General features: G+C 44.6%; 1 protein-coding gene across 16 annotated transcripts in view; it reads left to right on the top strand.

Moving 5' to 3' along the window:
- The first annotated feature begins 749 nt into the window (after positions 1-749).
- AGFG1 (ArfGAP with FG repeats 1) overlaps positions 750-20,165 on the top strand; it is a 76,950-nt gene continuing 57,534 nt past the window's right edge. For 3 of the 16 annotated variants that reach the window (XM_054039659.1, XM_054039667.1, XM_054039670.1), the window contains exons 1-2: positions 754-1,143; positions 20,017-20,110. In XM_054039659.1, the coding sequence (XP_053895634.1) occupies positions 977-1,143; positions 20,017-20,110 (261 nt within the window). In that variant the 5' untranslated portion in view covers positions 754-976. Of the gene's footprint in view, positions 1,144-20,016; positions 20,111-20,165 lie in introns of all 16 variants that reach the window. The other 13 variants (XR_008446183.1, XM_054039662.1, XM_054039660.1 and 10 more) reach the window with 10 other exon arrangements.

Below are 20,165 nucleotides of genomic sequence, written 5' to 3' on the forward strand. Positions count from 1 at the left end.
GATCGTTTTATGAAAAGTGTTTGCCTACAAGCGACATGGTGCTTTTGTCTTTTATCATTTTTCATTTGAGAGCAACAACACTGCAAACATGACAATGACATTCACATTCCTGAAAAACTTCCAGTGAGCCCTATCTCTATTGTATGTCGGCAAGGGCTGGCTGCATTCAGGGGAGTACTGACTGGTAGAAAATTTTCCTTCAAAACTGTTTTTTGATGGAAAACTGGAGTTTCAGCTAAATGATACGTTTGGGAAAAATATCTGATTTCTGCAGAAAACGTTGGTATTTAATCAAAATGCCAAACAGGTGAAAATGGTGCGCGTATGTGTGTGTGCGGGGGTGTTTGCCAAAATATTTTGATTGTTGATGCTTTGCCAGCAAGCCAACAGTCTGAAAAAGGTGTTTGGAAATCTAAAAGATTTAATTTTTGTCAACAGTGTTCACAGGAGGAAACCCCACCTCCCTTTGGGCCAGCGAGCAGGTGGGCGACACCCTCCCTCTAAGACACCCATGTGAATCACTCCTTTTCCCCCTCTCCCCTCCCTGGCCTTTCCTCTCCCCCTCGGCCACTCCTGGTAAGAGCCCCAGTGGCCAAGCCTTTGTCGGGTGGGGATCGGGGAGCTCTGAGTCCCCCCTGGCGGCAGGGGGCGCTGCAGGCAGCCAGCGCACTCGGAGCAGCCGCCCCAGGCCCCCGCCTCGGCCCCGCTCTCCTTGTCCGTTCCCACAACGCAAAGGTGTCGCGCAGGTTCCGCCTAAGCTCGTTATTCAACCGCCCCAGGCCCCGTTCCGCCACCAGCCTCCTCAGCGCCGCTCCCCCGGTGCGCGCGGGCCTGGCCCCGGCCCCAACCCCTCCCCGCGCCGCCTCCCCCGCCCCCCAGGCCGAGCGGGGCCCCCAGCCCGGGCCCCTGCGTGCCGCCGCCGCCCGGTGTGTGCGGGGCCCGGCTGCCGCCGGCTTCTCCCCTCCCCGGCGGGGCCATGGCCGCGAGCGCCAAGCGGAAGCAGGAGGAGAAGCACCTGAAGCTGCTGCGGGAGATGAGCAGCCTCCCGCCCAACCGCAAGTGCTTCGACTGCGACCAGCGCGGCCCCACCTACACCGACATGACGGTGGGCAGCTTCGTGTGCACCTCCTGCTCCGGCATCCTGTGAGTGCGGCCGGGAGAGGGGGCTGGGCAGAGCGGCCGGGAGGCAGGAGGATCCCGGCTGGCTCTCGCGTGGGGTGTTTGCCTCGGGTGGGTGATTCTCTTGCGAGTGCGATTTCCCTTCCTCCGCCGCCGTTGTCGGGGGGTGGGCTGTTGTGCGAAGGCCGGTAACCGTTGGTGATCTCGCAAGGCTGTTTGCACGTGTCCAGCAACGGTGCTTCGTTTGCCGTGGAGGCTTAAACCGGAGAGCGGCCTGGTTTCACTTCTCTGGGCTGGATTTTACTACCCTGCTCATCCCTCCCTCCCTCTCCCCTTCCAAATATTTTAGTGGCATTGCAACTATTAACCACAAAGAACGTGAGAAATCCGTTAGCTTTCTGCGTTAATATGTTCATTAATTTCCCTTTCTGGGTATAACCCCCAACTCCTTTAACTAGTCTTTTGATTTTGCTTAATGCTGTAGTGTAACACGCTTGGTGGTTCATTATTTTAGCACTTGGAATATGATTATACAAGACTAATAATGTGGATTACTCGAGTTGGGTCCTGATCTTGTCAGCATGTATTCCTATGAATAGCTTTATGACCCGAGCTAGTGAAAGCTTTTGCAAGATTGAGTCCTAAATCACTTAAATTTTTAAAACTAAAAATATAGAAACCATTGTGTTTTTAAGCAACATTGGGTGGCTGTTTGGGAGGGAGGGAAGCAAACTTTACTTATTTTCATGACTATTTTTCTCAAAATTAATGGAAGGATTAACTCTAGAATAAATACTGGCAGAGTACCTGTTAATAGTAAATTGGTTTTGATTTGATACATATTTTAGTTCATAAAATTGTGATGCATGAAGGGTCATGATGAGGTAGGACAGAATTTGCAGAATGCCAGGCTGTCAAACACTTTGCTTATTTAAATGAGTTGGTTTTCTTCTCCTGGATTAAAGTTTAAACTGTAGAAAGTACAGGAGATAGTTTGGTAGAATTTTCATGTGATGATGGTAACTTTATATTTAAGCTGTCCAAAGTTACTGGCAATGAAACTCTGTTGAAATTTCAAGAATGTCTTCCAGTTGCTGTACCAAAATATAGAATTAATTCTTTATGAATTGCTGTGCTTACATGTGTGTTGTACAAGTAATGGACCCAACAGCCTTCTATATCTTCCTTTGCCTCACTCCCATCCCCCACCAGAAAGACACATGCATGAAATCAGAAGCATTGAAGAGCAGTCAGTTTTAAAGGGTAGCTTGTGAACTCATCTGTGTAACTTTAGTCATATTGGCTTCAGTGAGACTGCCCAGATAAAGCTTTGCATGTGCCAATGTCTATAGGTTTGAGCCTAAAAGGAAGGAAGCAGTTTGACAATGTTTAGGCAGTAAATATTATTTCATTCGATGTCTTGGGTTTGTATATTGAATTCAGAAATCCAAATAACCAATGTCTAGCCCTTTATATTTAATAAGAATGAAGAAACGGGTATGGGAGTAGAAAGATAGCTATTGCAAACTAAGTGTCTTGGTAGCTTTGCTTTCTTTAAACAAAGCAAACAAGTCAGTTCCATATTGCATTTCCTTTGAATAAGCTGCCTTTTATACCACTAGACTCCTAATTAATCTTGCTTTTCCTTTTCTTTTCATTGTGTTTTGCACCGATGTCTCTTCACATGTGTATACTTGTGTGAAGGCCATTCAAAATTGAAAAGTGAGCTCAGATTGTGGAACTGTGAACAGGCTTTAGAGTTGGATATATACTTGGTCCCTAAAGCAGCCAACTCAAAGTAATAATTTATCTGTGCTTATATTCAAAACTATTTTAAGATACTGTACATAAGCTTGATGACTGCATACGTTCCTTCTGCTTACACTGATGACACACTTGAATTACTCATAACAATACTGCTTTAATTGGCAGGCTGGCTATTTTAAATAAACATGAGCACATGTGATATGTAAAAAATGACTTCAGTTGGGATCCAAGTGACTTGGATCCCTTCTAGCTCACCAGTTAGAGCTACTATTTATGGACCACTGAGGTCTATAGGCCAGGCTACAATAAGATGAAGGATTCACCCACCAAGTCAAACTGCAGGATGTGGGGCTGCTAATTGTCTAGCCACCACTGGTAGACACTAGACATACATACAAATACCTGAAGAGAGAGAGAGCCTTTGAAGGAGAGCTTCTTAGTCTTTTGATAATTTTTACTTTATTAGAAGATTAACAAATATAAGTCATTGCCCAGTGTTTCTAAATATGCAATGTGTGTTTAAAATCCTGAGGAAGTGGCTACTATTTTTACAAATAGAGTAAATAGCAATTAAAAGGACTTTAAAAATTGTAATGTTTTGTTTGAAACAAACTTAGCCTCAAACTATTTCATTTTGGTTTATAATTTCTTCATATATTCTGGATCAAGAAAAAGCCTTAATAGTTATCATGCAAGAACCTATCCATATACAATTATGCTTTCTTTGCAGAGTGAGTTAATATACTTAATACTGATACAAGTAACACTTGTCTAATAGCTAGGACTGTTGCTGGTGTTTCTCTAAGGCAGGGGTGGGCAAACTACAGCCTGCGGGCCAGATCCAGCCCCTTAAGGCTTTGGAGCTAGCCTGCGGAATTGCCCCCCCGTGGTGCCATGGGCCCTGTGCCGCTCTCAGAAATGGCTCTCAGGTCCATGTGTGTTGCCCTTGCCTCCAGGCACAGCCCCCTGCAGCACCCATTGGCCACAGATCCCTATTCCTGGCCAATGGGAGCTTTGGGGGAGGTACCTGGAGGCGCAGCAAGGCCAGCGCACGTAGAGCCCTCCACGTGCCACCTCCTCCCCCCCCCCCGTGGTGCCGAGGGCCCTGTGCCACTCTCAGAAATGGCCCTCAGGTCCATGTGTGTTGCCCTTGCCTCCAGGCATAGCCCCCTGCAGCACTCATTGGCCACAGATCCCTATTCCTGGCCAATGGGAGCTTTGGGGGAGGTACCTGGAGGCGTGGCAAGGTCAGCGCATGTAGAGCCCTCTGCGTGCCCCCCTCCCTCCCCAGCTTCCTGGAGCGGCCCGGGGCCAGGGCAGACATGCAGGGAGCCTGCCTTGGCTCTGGCGCGCACCGCTGCCACCCCGGAACCTGAACCCTTCCTGCACCCTGCCTCCCCAACTCCCTGCCCTAAGTCCTCTGCCTGCACCTCACACCCCTCCTGCACCCCAACTCCCTTCCCTGAGCCCCCTCGTACACCCTGTATCCCTCCTCTGCCCCAATCCCTTGCCCTGAGCCCCTTCCTGCACACTGCACCTCCTCCCACACCCCGCTCTCCCTCCTGCACCTCAACCCCTGGCCCTGCATGCAATTTCCCCACCCAGATGTGGCCCTTGGCCCAGAAAGTTTGCCCACCTCTCCTCTAAGGGTGCGTTTTCACAGGCAACAGTGCTTTAAAAAACCCACCTCCCGAGGGGCATAGCTACCAGTGCTGGTGAAACTTGCAGCACTCAGAAGGGTGTTTTTTCACCCCCCTGAGTGAGAAAGTTGCAGCGCTGTAAAGTGCCGTGTAGACAAGCCCTTAGTCTTGCTGTCTCATTGTCTTTCAGAAGTTTCGCTAAGTATTCATGTCAAAATAGACCTATAATTCAAACTGACGTGTTTCTCACTACAAACATAATTTTTAATATGGAATTTAACAGTGATGAGAGAGAACTTAGTAATAGAGCAAGATTTTAAACTGTTAGCTCAGGGGTGGGCAAACTTTTTGGCCTGAGGGCTGCATCGGGTTTCGTAAATTGTATGGAGGGCCGGTTAGGGTAGGGGGTTGTGGCCCTGTCCCCCTGGACTCCTGCCCATCCAACCCCCCCTGTTCCCTGACAGCCCCCCTGGGACTCCTGCCCCATCCACATCCCCCCGCTCCCTGTCCCCTCACTGTCCCCAGACCCCTGCCATCCCATCCAACCCCTCCTCTCATTCCTGATGGGGGTCCCCCCGGACCCCTACCCCATCCAGCCACCCCTTCTCCCTGTCCCCTGCCTGCCCCTGGAACCCCTGCTCCTGACTGCCCCCTGTTCACCCCCGACCCTATCCACACCCCTGCCCCTTGACCCCCTCCTGACCACCACCCTGAACTCCCCTGCCCTCTATCCAATCCTCCCTACCCCCTTACTGTGCTGCCTGGAACACTGGTGGCTGGCGGCGCTACAGCCGCACCACCCAGTTGGAGCTGGGCCATGCTGCCACCGCCACCACGCAGCACAGAGACCGACTGTCAGGCCGGGCTCTGCGGCTGCACTGCCCCAGGAGCTCAGAGCCTGCTGCCCAGCGCATGGTGCTGGCGGTGGAGTGAGTGCATTGAGGCTGCGGGGGAGGGGCTGGAGCTAGCCTCCCGGTCCAGGAGCTTGCCCACCTCTGTGTTGGCTTCTGCATATGACCTCATTCAAAATTATCCTAAAATTACTGGAGTTCATATAGTTTTGACACCTACTGCAGTGGTTGTGGTTTGGAATTATTTACTGTAGAGCTTTATTCATGCAATTTTTCACATAATCTATTTCATACTCTACAGGAACAGATACAGTTCTTCCTATGTTCCAATTTTAATTTGTTTTTTACTACTGCTTCAAAGGGTACTTCCTTTGTAGTATAGTGAGACCGTTATTTCAAATCTAAAATGCATTGTGCAATGATGAAACATCAGGTTCTTATTCTACAGATTAAAGTGGCCAATAATTTTGATTCAGGTATTACTTTGAAAGAGGGAAACTATGTAAATAGTGGGAAAATATATACTTAAGGTTGTTTCAGCTATTATTGTCAGTATTAAACTTTTAAAGCTGATATTCAGTTACCTTCAGAAGATTATCCAGAAGATGTCTGATGAAGTGTAACTGTATAGATCACATTTTATTTTGACTAAGACTGATAAATATACAACACAGCTCCTCTCTAACAGCCTCCTGTCAGCTTTGGTAATTAAGGTGTGGGAGAAAATAAACTTGAAGTGCAAACTAGGTTTAATCCAAATAGGTGATCTTTATTGCTGTCCACTTCCAACTCTCTCCAGAATAGTCTTATTAGCTTGCTCAGTGTCACAGAAGATGTGTCCATGGTGAAGAAACAAGTATGCTTTTGTTGTGAAAATTAGGAATTAAAACTATGTATGAATGGTATAGGGCAGTGATTCTTAATTTTTTGTTGTTGTTGTTCTGCAGACCACTTGAAAATTGCTGAAGATCTCAATGACCACTTAATGATCCTTCCAAATGTTGTTTGTACCGTTAGCTAACTATTGTAAAGTGCTTTGGATAAAAGCGCTATATTTAAAAAAAACAAAAAAACACCTTAATTAACATTTTTGTTGTACAAATAAAAGCAACAACTCACATTTTAATATCAGTAGTCTTACCTTTCTAATGCGATGGATGTGCCTTCTCTCCCCCAATGTGGCAGACCCTGAGCTGGGGCTGGGAAGGAGTGAGGGTCTCTCCCCGGTAGCTGCAGCCCTGGAGCTGGGGAAAGTCGTCTTTAGTGGAGCCACGCTTGCGTACACCTTAGAAGGAACTATCCGCAGACCACCTGAATGGAGCTTGTGGACCACTGGTGGTCCGTGGACCACAGTTTGAGAACCAGGGCCCTAGATAATTTGTTTCAGTGTTTAAATACGCTTACAGTTTTCCCCTAATGCCCAATCCAGAGGTTCTCAGACTGTGGTCCGCAGATAGTTCCCTCTAAGATGTGCGCCTGGGCGACCGCACACAAGAGAAGGACGGGCCACCCACCTAATTAGTGGAGCTGCGCAAGGATGGGTCTGCTAATTAGGTGCCTGGTCTCTGGAGAAGATGCACGTGTAAGGTGAGGTGGTGGCCTTGTGGGGGGGGGGGGCAGTTGGGTGAGAAGAGGAGGGTGGGAGGAATTTGGGATGCGCAGGGCTGTGGCGGTCAGAGAAAGAGGCGACTTTCCCCACCTCCAGGGCTGCGGCTGCCGGGGAGAGACTGCCCTCCTTCCCAGCCTCAGCTCGGGGACTGCCACGGTGGGGGAGAGAGGGTAAGACTACTGATATTAAAATATGAGTTGTGTGCTTTTTTTGTAGAACAAAAAAAGTTTATTAAGGTGGGTTTTTTTGTTTGTTTATCCAAAGCGCTTTACAATAGCTAGCTAACAGTACAAACAACATCTGGAAAGATCTTTAAGTGGTCCGCTGAGACCCTCAGCAATTTTCAAGTGGTCCGTGGAGGGAAAAAAGTTTGAGAAGCACTGATTATGATTATGAAATCTCCATTATTGCATGTTAGACAGTCCTTCGCTGACCAGTGTTTAAATATTACCTAGACTAGCCTCAGTGCTAATGACCTATTGATTTCCCTTCTAGTCCTACATTTTTTAAATTCTAATTGGGATTCATGCTCAATTGAACCAAAGAAACCACTAGTCTTTAATTCATTTATAAATTAGATCTAAATAGAATTATCCTAACTCAGGTATACTACTTGTATTACAAAATTGTCTATAGTCTTCAGAAAATCAGAAGGATGTTTTAGTATTGACAATATAAGACTTTACTTTCTTTATATTATAGATATAACAGTTGTGTGGTTCTATAGTCTGATTTGGTGGTCTGTAATAGACTCCTCCTAAACTTAAACACTTGTTAGATTTAAGTTTGTCTTAATATGTGGAAACTGGTGGATTCCATAGGCTAGTAGAACGTCAAATAGTACAGTTAGCTCTAGCTCTGCTTTTGGCCCTCTCATTGTTGGAAACGTACAGCAATGGAACTGCAATACGTTACATCTGAACTGGCTCACTTGTGTCACTTCTGGATGACAGTGACACATGAATAAACCCTTTCTACTCACTGGCTTTCTCACTGCTCTTTTGTAGTATCTTACAGTAAAAGCTCTTTTATCTGGCACTTCACTAACCATCAAGCTCTATAAAGCGGGATTTCTGATCTGCACTGAAAGTCCGGTTTATAGTGCAGTTGGAGTGGGGGTGGGGCTGGAAGGGGGCTGGGATGTGGGAGGGGCTGCGGGGCATGCTCTGGGAAGAAGCTTGGGACAGGTGGTTGGGGTGTCAGAGGGACTTGAGGTGCCAGATGTGGGTGGGGGTGCTCACCTCCGGCAGCGCCTCACAAGCAGCTCCCCGTCCCTGCTGTTGCTGGCAGGCGGCTCTCCAGGAATGCTGCCCTTGGGAACCGCAGCCAATGGGAGCTGTGGGGGGCGGTACCTGCAGATGGAGGCAGTGTGTCTGCTTGCAGAGCCGAGACACCTGGCCGTGCCTAGGAGCAGCAGGGACGGGGAGCTGCTTGCGGGGAGATGCCGGAGCTGGGGGGGGACCCCGCATCCAGCACTGAAGCCCCCTCCCAGAGTGTGCCCCACAACCTTCCCCCCCCCGCCACACTCCAAACCCCTACCTCAGAGTTAACCAGCACTTTTAATTTACTAGCACCCCTGTTTTCCCAACATGCCAGTTAAAAAAGCTTTTATTGTACTTTTGATTTAAATATTCTATCTTTTTACAGTTGGAAAAAATTACACCATTGCTCAGGGTAGCATCTGTCTCTATATCTACCTTAGGTATCTGTGTGGCCCCCTTTACCATAGTACCTGAATGACTCAGCTACCTCACCTGAGGCAGGGAAGTACCATTATTATTTTTACAGCTAGATCCTCTCTTCTCACCGCCCCCCTGCCCCCCCGTGTAGACCAGCCCTTAGGGAACTGAGACATAGGGAGGCTATCTAAGTTACGCAACTTCAGCTGCGTGAATGATGTAGTTGAAGTCGATGTACTTAGATCGACTTACCGTGAGTCGACTGCTGCTGCTCCCCCGTCGACTCTGCCTGCTCCTCTCGCCGAGCTAGAGTACTGGAGTCGATGGGAGAGCGCTTGGGGGTCGATTTATCGCGTCTAGTCTAGACACGATAAATCGATCCTCGCTGGATCAGTTGCTGCTCGCCGATCCAGTGGGTAGTGAAGACGTACCCTAAGTGACTTGTCCAAGATCACGCAGGAAGACTGGCAGATCAGGGACTCAAATCCACATCCTAGGCTAGTGCCCTAACCACTAGACAATCTACTTTAGCTGTTACTGTACAGTGCAAGAAATGACAAATACAGATTACCAAGGATATGGACGATTTTAACATGATTTGATCAGTTAAATCAGTAGTAATTCTGTCCTCCTGTGTATTGGCCGCCTTAAAAGACAAAATTAGCATATTTAACCGTTTTGGGCTGCTTAAAGTAAAGTATTGGCATAGCTATAAAATCTGGGTGTATTGGTAGAGCTATGTGAGGATGCTTGCACACATGCTTTAGATTGTCTTGGCGCACTGTGGCGCCTTTAATTTCAGAGTCCACAGTTGTCTGAAGTGGGCTCAGAATGGGGTAAATATTCTTACTTTGCTCTCTCATAAGTGGCCTTTCAGTGGCAATGTTCACATAATAGCTTTTATGCCCTTGGAATTTCCTTTGTAGTTTTTTCTTCTCTTCAGGCATTTTTAATAGGAAGGGTCTGAGATTGATTTCTAGCTAAAATTTGTCTCTGCCAATCACTTTCTTACTATTATATTTTTAAATTCTTGGTAGAATTTTGGAGAGAGGAGGATTCTATAAATCTGTATGTGGTTTTGACATCAATGCATAAATACTAAACAAACACCTTAGAATTTTTTTTTCACAGCCATGTTTTGCATTAGGGTCCTTAAGCTCAAAACATCTTTGACTTACAACCACAAAATAAAGTGGTCTCCTAATGGTACATTTCCTTCTACTTCTCCACTTGCAGGCACAGACCACGGTCACTTTACCACATCCTTAAATCCATCTCCTAGGGATGCCTACTTTCCATCAGCACCTTTACCAAGCAATCCCTTTTAAAAATATCAAACTACTACCCTGTTTCCCCGAAAATAAGACATCCTCCGAAAATAAGGCCTACTTACAGTTTTGCCTCTCGTTGTAATATAAGGCATCCCCCCGATAATAAGACCTCCCCGATAATAAGGCATCCACCGATAATAAGGCATTTTTCATTTCTGAAAAATAAGACATCCCCTGAAAATAAGACCTAGCGCATCTTTGGGAGCAAAAATTAATATAAGACACTGTCTTATTTTCGGGGAAACAGGGTACAACAAATATCCCCAACTAATAAGGCTGTTAGACTAATAACATTAAGTTTGACAACCAAATGTCTTGTATCCATATTCATAAGAATGAGACTTAAAAAATGCTATTAATAGTAACTGTGATGCAATATAGAGCATCCTGCTTGTGGTGGCATAATGCTGTGTCATGCTGGGGATTAGAAAGGTTGTGGTCAAAATTTCCTTATCTTTCAGGGGAGCAGGTGCTGGGAGGGTTGCTGAGATAGTGTACTTAGCCTTTGGTAGTGCAAGAGGGTTCCTGAAGCTATGTGGTGACCTTCCCTTTATGGATGGGTATATGGCGCTCAGGCAGGATGTCTGACTGTTTTGCTTCACTGGGTGTAAGGATATGGGCCTATTCCCCTTATGCCACATCAGATGTGCTATTTGCTAAGGAGGAAAACAGTTTTCTTTGAGCTTGGGCTCTTTAGGTTGAGTATTCTGATCTTGGAACAAAATGCATTTGCAAGGGCAACTACAAAAAGATGCACAAAAGCTGGCTCTAGAGATCTGTATTTTCAATATTTAATCTCTAATGACAACCTAACTGAATTTCTTACTGTAACTGCTGTAAAGAACGTCAATAATATGCTAGTTATATCAGGACTATAAATTATAGTATGAGGTTTTCATCATTTGGGTAATGTATGTCCAGTGCCCTTAAATTAAATGTAAGGCTATAGTATAGTGGTTCTCAAAAGTTTTATTAAGGCTACCCATCAACCACCATTTTGTCTTTGGGAACCCACCATTACCCTTGTCCTCCCCTTCTCAGCCCTGGCCTCCTGCTTGACTCTTCTCAGCCCTGCCCTGTCCTGCAGCTCTAGGTGGCCGTGATCATCTGTTTCTGCAGCCCTAGGTGGTCGTGAGCGCTACCAGGCTGCTCGTAAAATGAGTGGGATCTGGGGTGGCAGCAGCAGTGTGGAGTACGTGTCTGGAGCAGTGAGTGGACAGCCAGCAGCCTGCCCCATCCTGCTTGTACCCTGGACGTGCTTCCTTCACACTGCTGCCCAGATCCTGCTCCACATGCCATTCCTTGCTGTTCTGGGGAAGTGAGAGCATGGGGGGAGGAGTACTTCTGCGGCATGCGTGACCCACTTAGACCCTACCTGTGTCCCACTGGTGGATTGGAACCCACCATTTGGGAAACGGTGGTATAGCATTTTGTCAAATTATGCAACTTGCTGCATTCATGAAAGTGACTTCCCACTAAAAGAAAAACACGAATGATCGTTTCCTTGGTATGAAAGGATCTACAATCTACAGTACAACCATTGCAATAAGGCAAAAATAATAATGTCTGCAATGCATGTAGAGTTTCTTCATGTAAGACATGAGTGATTCCTTGTTGAAAGCAGCATGGAATAAAATAGCTTTTAAATGACAATTAATTAATGGCAGGCCTTTGCTTATGGGGATCTGGAAAATATCTGCTGCGAATGTGAGAATACAGATTGCACACAGGAGATGCTGGGGTCAGATTATTTATATAGTTTAAAATATGCTGTTCTAGCTAGTCACTTTCATCCCTGCTTGGTAGAGGTAAAACAAGGAGTGGTGATTGCACTACAGAATCTCAAAGTACAGATATGTTTAAAACACAGACATATGCCATCCTGTGGGTCTACATTGGATGTGAACAGTGAAAATTTATTCCTCCGTTCTGTCTCTCTTGCAAGCATGTTAAACACATGTTTTCTGAAATACATGTTCCGAATAATAGGAGCTGACTAGAGAAATGTAAGATGACCTTTTAAAATTTTTTTAAAGTTCAAACATTATTATACAACATTAAATGTTATAACCTATTTATCTTGTGGTAAGGGTTTCTAATAATTATTACTCCTGGGGGAATTCTGCGTGTACGAAAGAAAACGTTGCCCCTGCGCCCCCGCAGATTTCTTTGCTTCCTGCAGAAAGTGACATGGAAGCAAAGGGAAGCTGCGTGCAGGGTAGGGGGAGAGGAAGGGGAAGTTGGGGAACCCAATGCCCCAAAACAGAGGAGAGATGAGGGGCACACAGGGTTACATGCCACTGAGGCCCCCCCATTCCTAAGAGCATAGAGTTGTCCAGCTGTTGGAGCTTGCCACTGGGCTCTGCATCAGGTCCTAGTGCCAGTTGGGTTACCTCTCTGTGTACAACAGTGAGTGCCCGTGGTGGGGAGGGGAAGAGGCATTTGAGGGAGGAAGGAGGAGGGATGTCGGAGTAAGGGGAGGGGAATGGGGCAGGGAACAATTGAGAGAGAAAGGGGGAGGGGATGCAGAAGAGAAGGGGACAAGGAAATCTGGGTGGAGGGGAGTGGAAGCCTGGCATGTGGCATTCCCCTCTGCTGCAGCTGGGGCTCCCCCCAGTAAGCAGGCCCACTCAACCCCCCCACCCTGATGAGGCCCCTGTATCCAAACCCCCACCCCACTGAATCCCAGCCAGCTGCACCTGGGATCTTTCTCCCCCTCCCCCTCCCAATGAGACCCAGCAGCCTTCACCTGGACCCCCCTGCAGAGTCCCGTTGCTCCTGCACCCAGAACCCCCCAGTGAGACCCTATGTATCCACCCCCCCCACCACTGAGCCACACACAGAACCCTCTTACCCCACGCCTGGATTCCCCCCTCCCCCCCCCCCCACTAAGCTCCTCCACACTTGGATTCTCCTGGGTTGAGCCTGCCTGCCCACACCTAGTGCACCTGGAATGGAGGGGCAGGACCGGCCCTTGTGCTGTCAGGATTGGGTGCAGCCTCACTGCCAAGTCCCTGTCCTGGGGGGCAGGGTGCTGCAGGGTGATCTCCCACCTCCATGTAGCCAGTGGCCTGGGCTCCCCACTGCCACACTGGAGCCTACACACTTATTTATTGATAAATAAAATTTGCAGAATTTTAATATATTGTGTGCAGAATTCTTATTTTTTTTGGCACAGAATTCCCTCGGGAGTAAATTATGGACTACTGTCAGCATTTGCACCAGTTTTGTTTAGTTGCAGTTCTGTGTGTAAAATTTCCTTTCAACTGTGCTGTGATTGGGAGTGCTCCTTTAAAAAGCACTAGCTCAGGTGGAGGAGAGAGGTCCTAAAGATACGCAGAAATATTATCAGGTGGAAACAGCATTGAAATCTCCTAGTAATTGGATGCATTTATAAATGAGGGTAATGCAAGTACTGAGTGTTTTAATGCTGTTTTGTATTTAACATGCTTTTTTATTAACTTTAATTCTAAGATACATTCTCAGTTTAAAACTTGTTTTATATTTGTTTAAATCATCCATTTAACACACTTTTTATAATTCCATGTTTAATATAGAATGTGCTTTTATTTAGCACTTTTTATATGAGATGTTTATCAGTCTCTTCCAAACTAAGTTTTATACACTGGTGTGGAATCTCTGGGTGTATATTTAAGTCATATCCTATCAGTAGTTTCCAAACACTATCTTAGATTATGTCTACACTACATATGTAGAGTTGGCCTCCTACCTAGCATAAGTGCATTTAAATTCTTCTAATAAGTTTCAGCATTGAAAACTCTTCCTCCTGGGAAGTTCTCCTGTGGAGAAAGTGGATAATAAGGAAAAGTTATTTACTTATTCCCATAATACAAGAACTAGGGGTCATCAAATGAAATTAATAGGCAGCAGGTTTAAAACAAATAAAAGGAAGTTCTTCTTCACGCAGCGCACAGTCAACTTGTGGAACTCACTACCTGAGGAGGTTGTGAAGGCTAGGACTATAACAGAGTTTAAAAGAGACCTGGATAAATTCATGGTGGTTAAGTCCATTAATGGCTATTAGCCAGGACGGGTAAGGAATAGTGTCCCTAGCCTCTGTCTGTCAGAGGGTGGAGATCACTTGATCATTACCTGTTAGGTTCACTCCCTCTGGGGCACCTGGCATTGGCCACTGTCGGTAGACAGGATACTGGGCTAGATGGACCTTTAGTCTGACCCAGTACGGCCTTCCTTATGTTCTTATGTTCTGATCTTCATCAAGTTGGAATTAACACTTTTTTTCAGAGAGACTATCCTTTGACCAGAAGAACCAACTTGACCATATATTTGCCGGAGGTATTTATGCCAGCAATACACCATTTCATATAGTTGAAAATCTTCTAAGCTAGAAATTTTTGTAAATTGCATCGAATTTATAAAGTACCCAGTAGGAAATGGCTTACAGGAACTCTTCCGAATGCCGAAGCAGATTATGTGAAAGAGAGGATTGATGTTCATATTGCACAAGCTGTCTCTGGTGTCTGATGGATGTAGCAGTTTTCACAATGAGGGTACCATCAACTTCATGATAAATAAAACACTAGTTGTGGAGTTACTCTGATGCACATCTGAGGGATTAGCACATAACCCAATGAATTGATGAGCAGTTGAAAAATATAATCAATGAATTGGTTCCCAGAAGGTTATTTCAGTTGACTGACAATGTGGCTAATATGAAAGCTGCTTGGGCTTTGTTGATAAACGAGTATCGAAACCCGTATGACGGATGTTCTGTCCTTACAATGTGGCTTTTCATTGGTGATGTTGAAGATCTGAAAGCTCTCTGACACGACAAAAGAAACGCACTGAAAAATGGTACTTGTTTAATTTTAGTAAAGCATTCAGTTTTACCCATCTTGAGTAACCCATCGAGCACAGGAAGGTTATCTTCTGTTAAATGTCTCAAAGAACTTCAGATATGCAAGAAGACTCTTCAATCACTTCTCTGTTGAAGTGGTGGGGTCATATCCCCCTTGTCTTGTTGCTTGAACTGTAGCTCAGTCCATTCAGAATATGGAAAATGATAGTTCTACATTGTCTGTCTGAATCCAGGAACAGGTTCCTGAATATTAAGAAACAGATTTTGTAAATGGACTGTTCTTTTCACAGTCCACTACACAAATCTAAGAGAAAAAGATTATAGACAAAATAATATCATTAAAAAATCAAGCGATCATTCCTGCACATAATGCTGCCTACCCTCTTGATCCATGTTTCTAGGGCAAGTCCTTTCTGAAGATTAATGTAATTCAGCTTGTGACCTCTTAATAGCTGTTTGAAATGTTTAAAGGATTTCCAAATGAACAAACAGTTCTGATGGAGGTAGCAAATTTATAAAGCAAGAAGTGGCCTGTTCAGTTGCAAAGCAATGTGGAGTGCAGTCCCAGCACTTAAATCAAAACACCTTGCTCCTTCGTTGTGATGGAAAGGGGTGTCCTCCTGGCACTCTGGCTACGGTTTCAGAAATTTTTTAACACGTCCGTGTACTGCTGCATGTGTAGAATGAAATTGGTCAGTTTGGGGAATTGTCCATTCAAAACCAGAAATAGACTGAAGACCTTTACTGCTGGGAAGCTGGTGCCTGAATCACAATTTAAGATTACAGGAAAAAATGGCATCTGAAAAGATGACTCAGTAATCACCAGAGGAAGAGTGGGATGCTGGTGAATTTGATGACAACAAAGATGTAGATCGGGGTTGGCAACGTTCGGCACGCGGCTCGCCAGGGAAAGCACCCTGGCGGGTCGGGCCAGCTTTATTTACCTGCTGACGCGGCAGGTTCGGCCGATTGCGGCCCCCACTGGCCCGGGACGGCAAACCGCGGCCAGTGGGGGCCGTGATCGGTCGAACCTGCCGCGTCAGCAGGTAAATAAAGCTGGCCCGGCCCGCCAGGATGCTTACCCTGGCGAGCCGCGTGCCGAACGTTGCCAACCCCTGATGTAGATGAAGCAATTGAAGTTGGTAAAGAAAAATAGCAAAAAGCAAGATGCTTGTAGAATTGGCCTCCTACCTAGCATAAGTGCATTTAAAAATGATTGTTTTTCTTGCATAGTTGCTGTGTGTTTAGTTTAATTTTTCTTTTGTAACTCTTCAATCTTGAAGTCCATTACATTTAAATGCTAACCTGTAAAAATAATTATTCTTTAATTTTCTAAACTTCATTTCATTGTTTTTCATTGTTCTAGTTAAAATAACGCAGTTTAGTAATTTGTTTTTGTAATTAAGCAAAAGTATCTAAGGCTAGGCCTATTGGAGACCACCAACTCTAACGCTTTTTTTGTTACTGTTCTAATTTGTGCTTAAAATATTTGTCCGTTTTTGACGATATTTTAACTAATTATTGACCAGTTACCTTTGGACTAGTCTTGGTTTTTTCATGGGCCGCAGGAGATTCTTGTAGCAATGGTAACCAAAATGAAGGGCAGAAATGCTAGTGTAATCACAGAAGTAGATGAGTTTGCTGTGTTAATATGGTATTTGCACATGAATAGAGCTGAAGTGACTCAAGCTCTCTGCAGGTCTACAGCTAAATGTGTACACTTGAACACATTTCCCACTTTTTCCTGCTGTAATGTGTGCCTAGCTATGCAAGCCCAAGATTTGTTCTTGCCCATGTCAGCTGGACCTCAAACATTTGGAATGACTTTGAGTGTACAATTGCATTCCCTCAGATTGCTCATCTCAGCAAATAGTGTAAAAAGAGAGAGCAATATTTATCCCCTCTTTTTTTCCCAGATACCAACTTGAATTATTTCCAACTAGGAAGTAAAGTGAGTTGCGGGAGTGTGGGTGTGTTTTGTGAAACTAGAGATCTGTAATTGGGGGCTATTGTAGGATATAAAATGTCCTGCATCCCCAACCTTCACCTCTTTTTTTTAAACAAGCTTAACATGTTTTCTGATAACTTCAACTGTTTTGTAAAGACTGCCAGATCACTTTCTTGAAACAACTGGGTATATCATACTTCTGAAACTTGATGAAGCACATGAGAATGGTTTAGTACAGGGGTTCTCAAACTTCATTGCACCGTGACCCCTTCTGACACAAAAATTACTACATAACCCCAGGAGGAGGAACCCAAGCCTGAGCCCGCCCAAGCCCCGCTGCCCCAGGGTGTGTGTGTGGGGCTCAAAACCAAAGCCCAAGGGCTTCAGCCCCACGCAGGGGACCTGTAACCTGAGCCACGACTGACAGTTTGAGAACAGCTGGTTTAGTATATTGGGGAAGCTATTCACTTTATGGCAATACATTTAAATTGCTAGTTGGAAATTGATCCTCTAATCCCTAATATCATCTGAATTTAATTTGGGGCCTGTGCAGCCAAAATGTGGGATAAAATGATCATTCCAGGGAGCTGTGAATATTTCACTTCAACACAATTAGGATTAGTTCTCAGAGTGGAGAAACTCCCTTAACACTGTAGATCTATTTTGAGTTCAATGTAATTGGGTATGGAATTAAACTGTAAATTGTTTATTCTCTTGGTAAGACTCCCATTGATGTTTTACAGCAAAACAAAACCAGCAGGCGTTTTGAAATGGAGATGCCTCCCAAATCTGTAGTTAAGCTCCTTAATAAATTAGGCATCTCAACCCCAAATTGCTAAAGTAAGTAAAATCTCGTCCTTACAGGAGAGAGGTCTAACAAGAAAAAAAATTCTTTGGAACGTCTCATTTATCATCCACTGAATTATTTGCTTTTTATCAAAAATCTTTTCCAGTGTGGTCAAAAGGAAATAAGATTTTTCTTTATAATGGGAACTATTATTGAGTTTACAGTCTAATACTTAACTGGGGTTACTTGTTTAAAAGGAGCCTGTGCCAGGTTTTGTGAACACCAGTTTTAAATATCAAAAACGAATAATAACAAACTCTATTAGCTAACCTTTATTAGTAGAAATTGCCCCACATTGATAAATTCTTAGGATGTTTTTGCAGGCATCTCCCTTTTTATACCAAACTAATAATACTAACATATCTATATCTTGGCTAATGTTTTAAATGTTTTTGTTTTTTCCATCTATCCCCAAAACGGGAATGACTACAAGCACAAATATATAATATAAAACCCCAATATAAAACTTCCATTCCACCCAAAACCTCTCTGCCTGCCCCCTTCCCCCATCTAATGACTCCTTCAGGCAAAACAGAACTTATCCCTCAAGTTGGATTGACATCTCATATCTTGGGTCAGGTCCTTCAAGACTGTTGCAAGATTAATAAAGTTGAACAAAAGGGGCCAGAAGCCTCTAGGAGTAGCCACTCAAGGAGTACTTAGAAGCTTGTATTATGCTCCTTACCTCTGAATCACTTCCTCAGTGGGGCTGGTGTGCGTTTGCAGCTGGAACTCCCAACAGCAAAAACACTAGACTAATGTTGACAAAACCTTGTTTCAGGTGATGAGCTACCCTAGAAACCAAAACCACATTCAGAGCTTCACTCTGAACTGTTGTTGTGCAACATCATTTTTAGATCAGTCTCTGTATTATTGTAAATTATTGCATAGGATGCAAGAGTGCAGTGTAGCTAAAGCAAAAGGCATTTTAACACTTGCATATCCAGTGCATACATTGCATTAGAAGGCTCTAGTTTAAATGATTGTTCCCTATTTGCAAAACCATAACTGTTTTTAAACATGATTTCTATAATATTACTGGCAGGGTTTGTAGCATGTCTGTTACTAATTTCAAAGTAGCAGCCGTGTTAGTCTGTATCCGCAAAAAGAACAGGAGTACTTGTGGCACCTTAGAGACTAACTAACAAATTTATTTCAGCATAATTTGTTAGTCTCTAAGGTGCCACAAGTACTCCTGTTGTTTTTTTTCTGTTACCTGACGCTTCCCATTATAAGATCCTGTTTTCAATTTTTTGTAACTATGGCAGCATTTAACTGTTTGGGCTGGAATTTTCCATATCAGGTGACTGTCTAAGGCTGATCTCTTTCTGAAATTTCAGCCATTTTGGAGAACAAAGTTAGCGGGAAAAGTGTAATTTTATGTTAAAAATTTCTGGTGATGGTATCTTTCAGCAGCTCTAGTGCACCCATGCTTTGGTGCAAGGACTTGAAAATTGGTGGGACGGGGGTGTAGCCTTTGTCAGGAATGTGCCATTCGCTGTTTTAATGAAAATCTGCTCAAATTTGGCCAAATTATAAGCCTTTGAAAAATTGTGACTTACACATGCTCAGTATAGATTAATTTTAGCAGCCAAATTCTCAGATTCTGTTGGCACTGAGCATGTTCTAGTTTGGGGCTCAATGAGACTTTCCATTTCAGCTGTGCTGGATCTTGGTCTGGGCACCGGAATTGAAAGTAGGGTGCCTCTCTTGTGATCTCATATTTCCCCTCTGGTGCACAGGCAGTGTGAAGGAAGAAGCTGCCTGGCTTTGAATGTAGAGGGGATAAGGCCAGTCATAGGGATGGAGGATGGACTAAATTGGAGCAAAGGCAGGGTGGGCAGGGAGACTGGCAGATGGGGATAGAAACTGAAATTAACTAGGCAAAATGACTGGGACTGAGGACTAGTGGTAGGGTTGGGGAGAGGTCAAAGATCTGACAAAAGAGCAAGATCTGTTGGGGGGAGGGGGGAGAACTGGGACTGGCTGGGCAAAGACTGGGAGAAGAAGCCGGGATGGAGGGGAAACAGGATTGGATGAAGCGCTGAGGGAGGGAGACTTGGACTGTAGGAAAAAAGTTATGTAACAAAAACCTATCGTAATTAACAAAGAGCCAAAATTAAGATTGTACAAGCAAACTTTTGGGGATTAACTTTGCAGGCTTAACATTCCTTTAATGTAGTTTGTGTGTTTGTGTATAGTATATTAAATATACAGTACCATTCAGGGCTCACTAGATTGAGTGTAATTTCACTGCATATCTTCCCAAGGCCAGCTCCTGAACCATATTTTAATTTAAATTGTTGTTGTAGCTTATTGGAAATACAGAAGAGGTATTACATTTTGATTTTTCAGAATACTGACACATTTGTTTTACTTCTTTAGGCGAGGTTTAAATCCACCCCACAGGGTTAAATCTATCTCCATGACCACATTCACGCAACAGGAAATAGAATTTCTGCAGAAACATGGAAATGAAGTAAGTGCTTATTTATTGTAGAATACCTAATGTTTGGTGAATGACTTAATTTGTT

Source organism: Malaclemys terrapin, chromosome 9 (assembly GCF_027887155.1).
Source record: "Malaclemys terrapin pileata isolate rMalTer1 chromosome 9, rMalTer1.hap1, whole genome shotgun sequence".
Lineage (NCBI taxonomy): Eukaryota > Metazoa > Chordata > Testudines > Emydidae > Malaclemys > Malaclemys terrapin.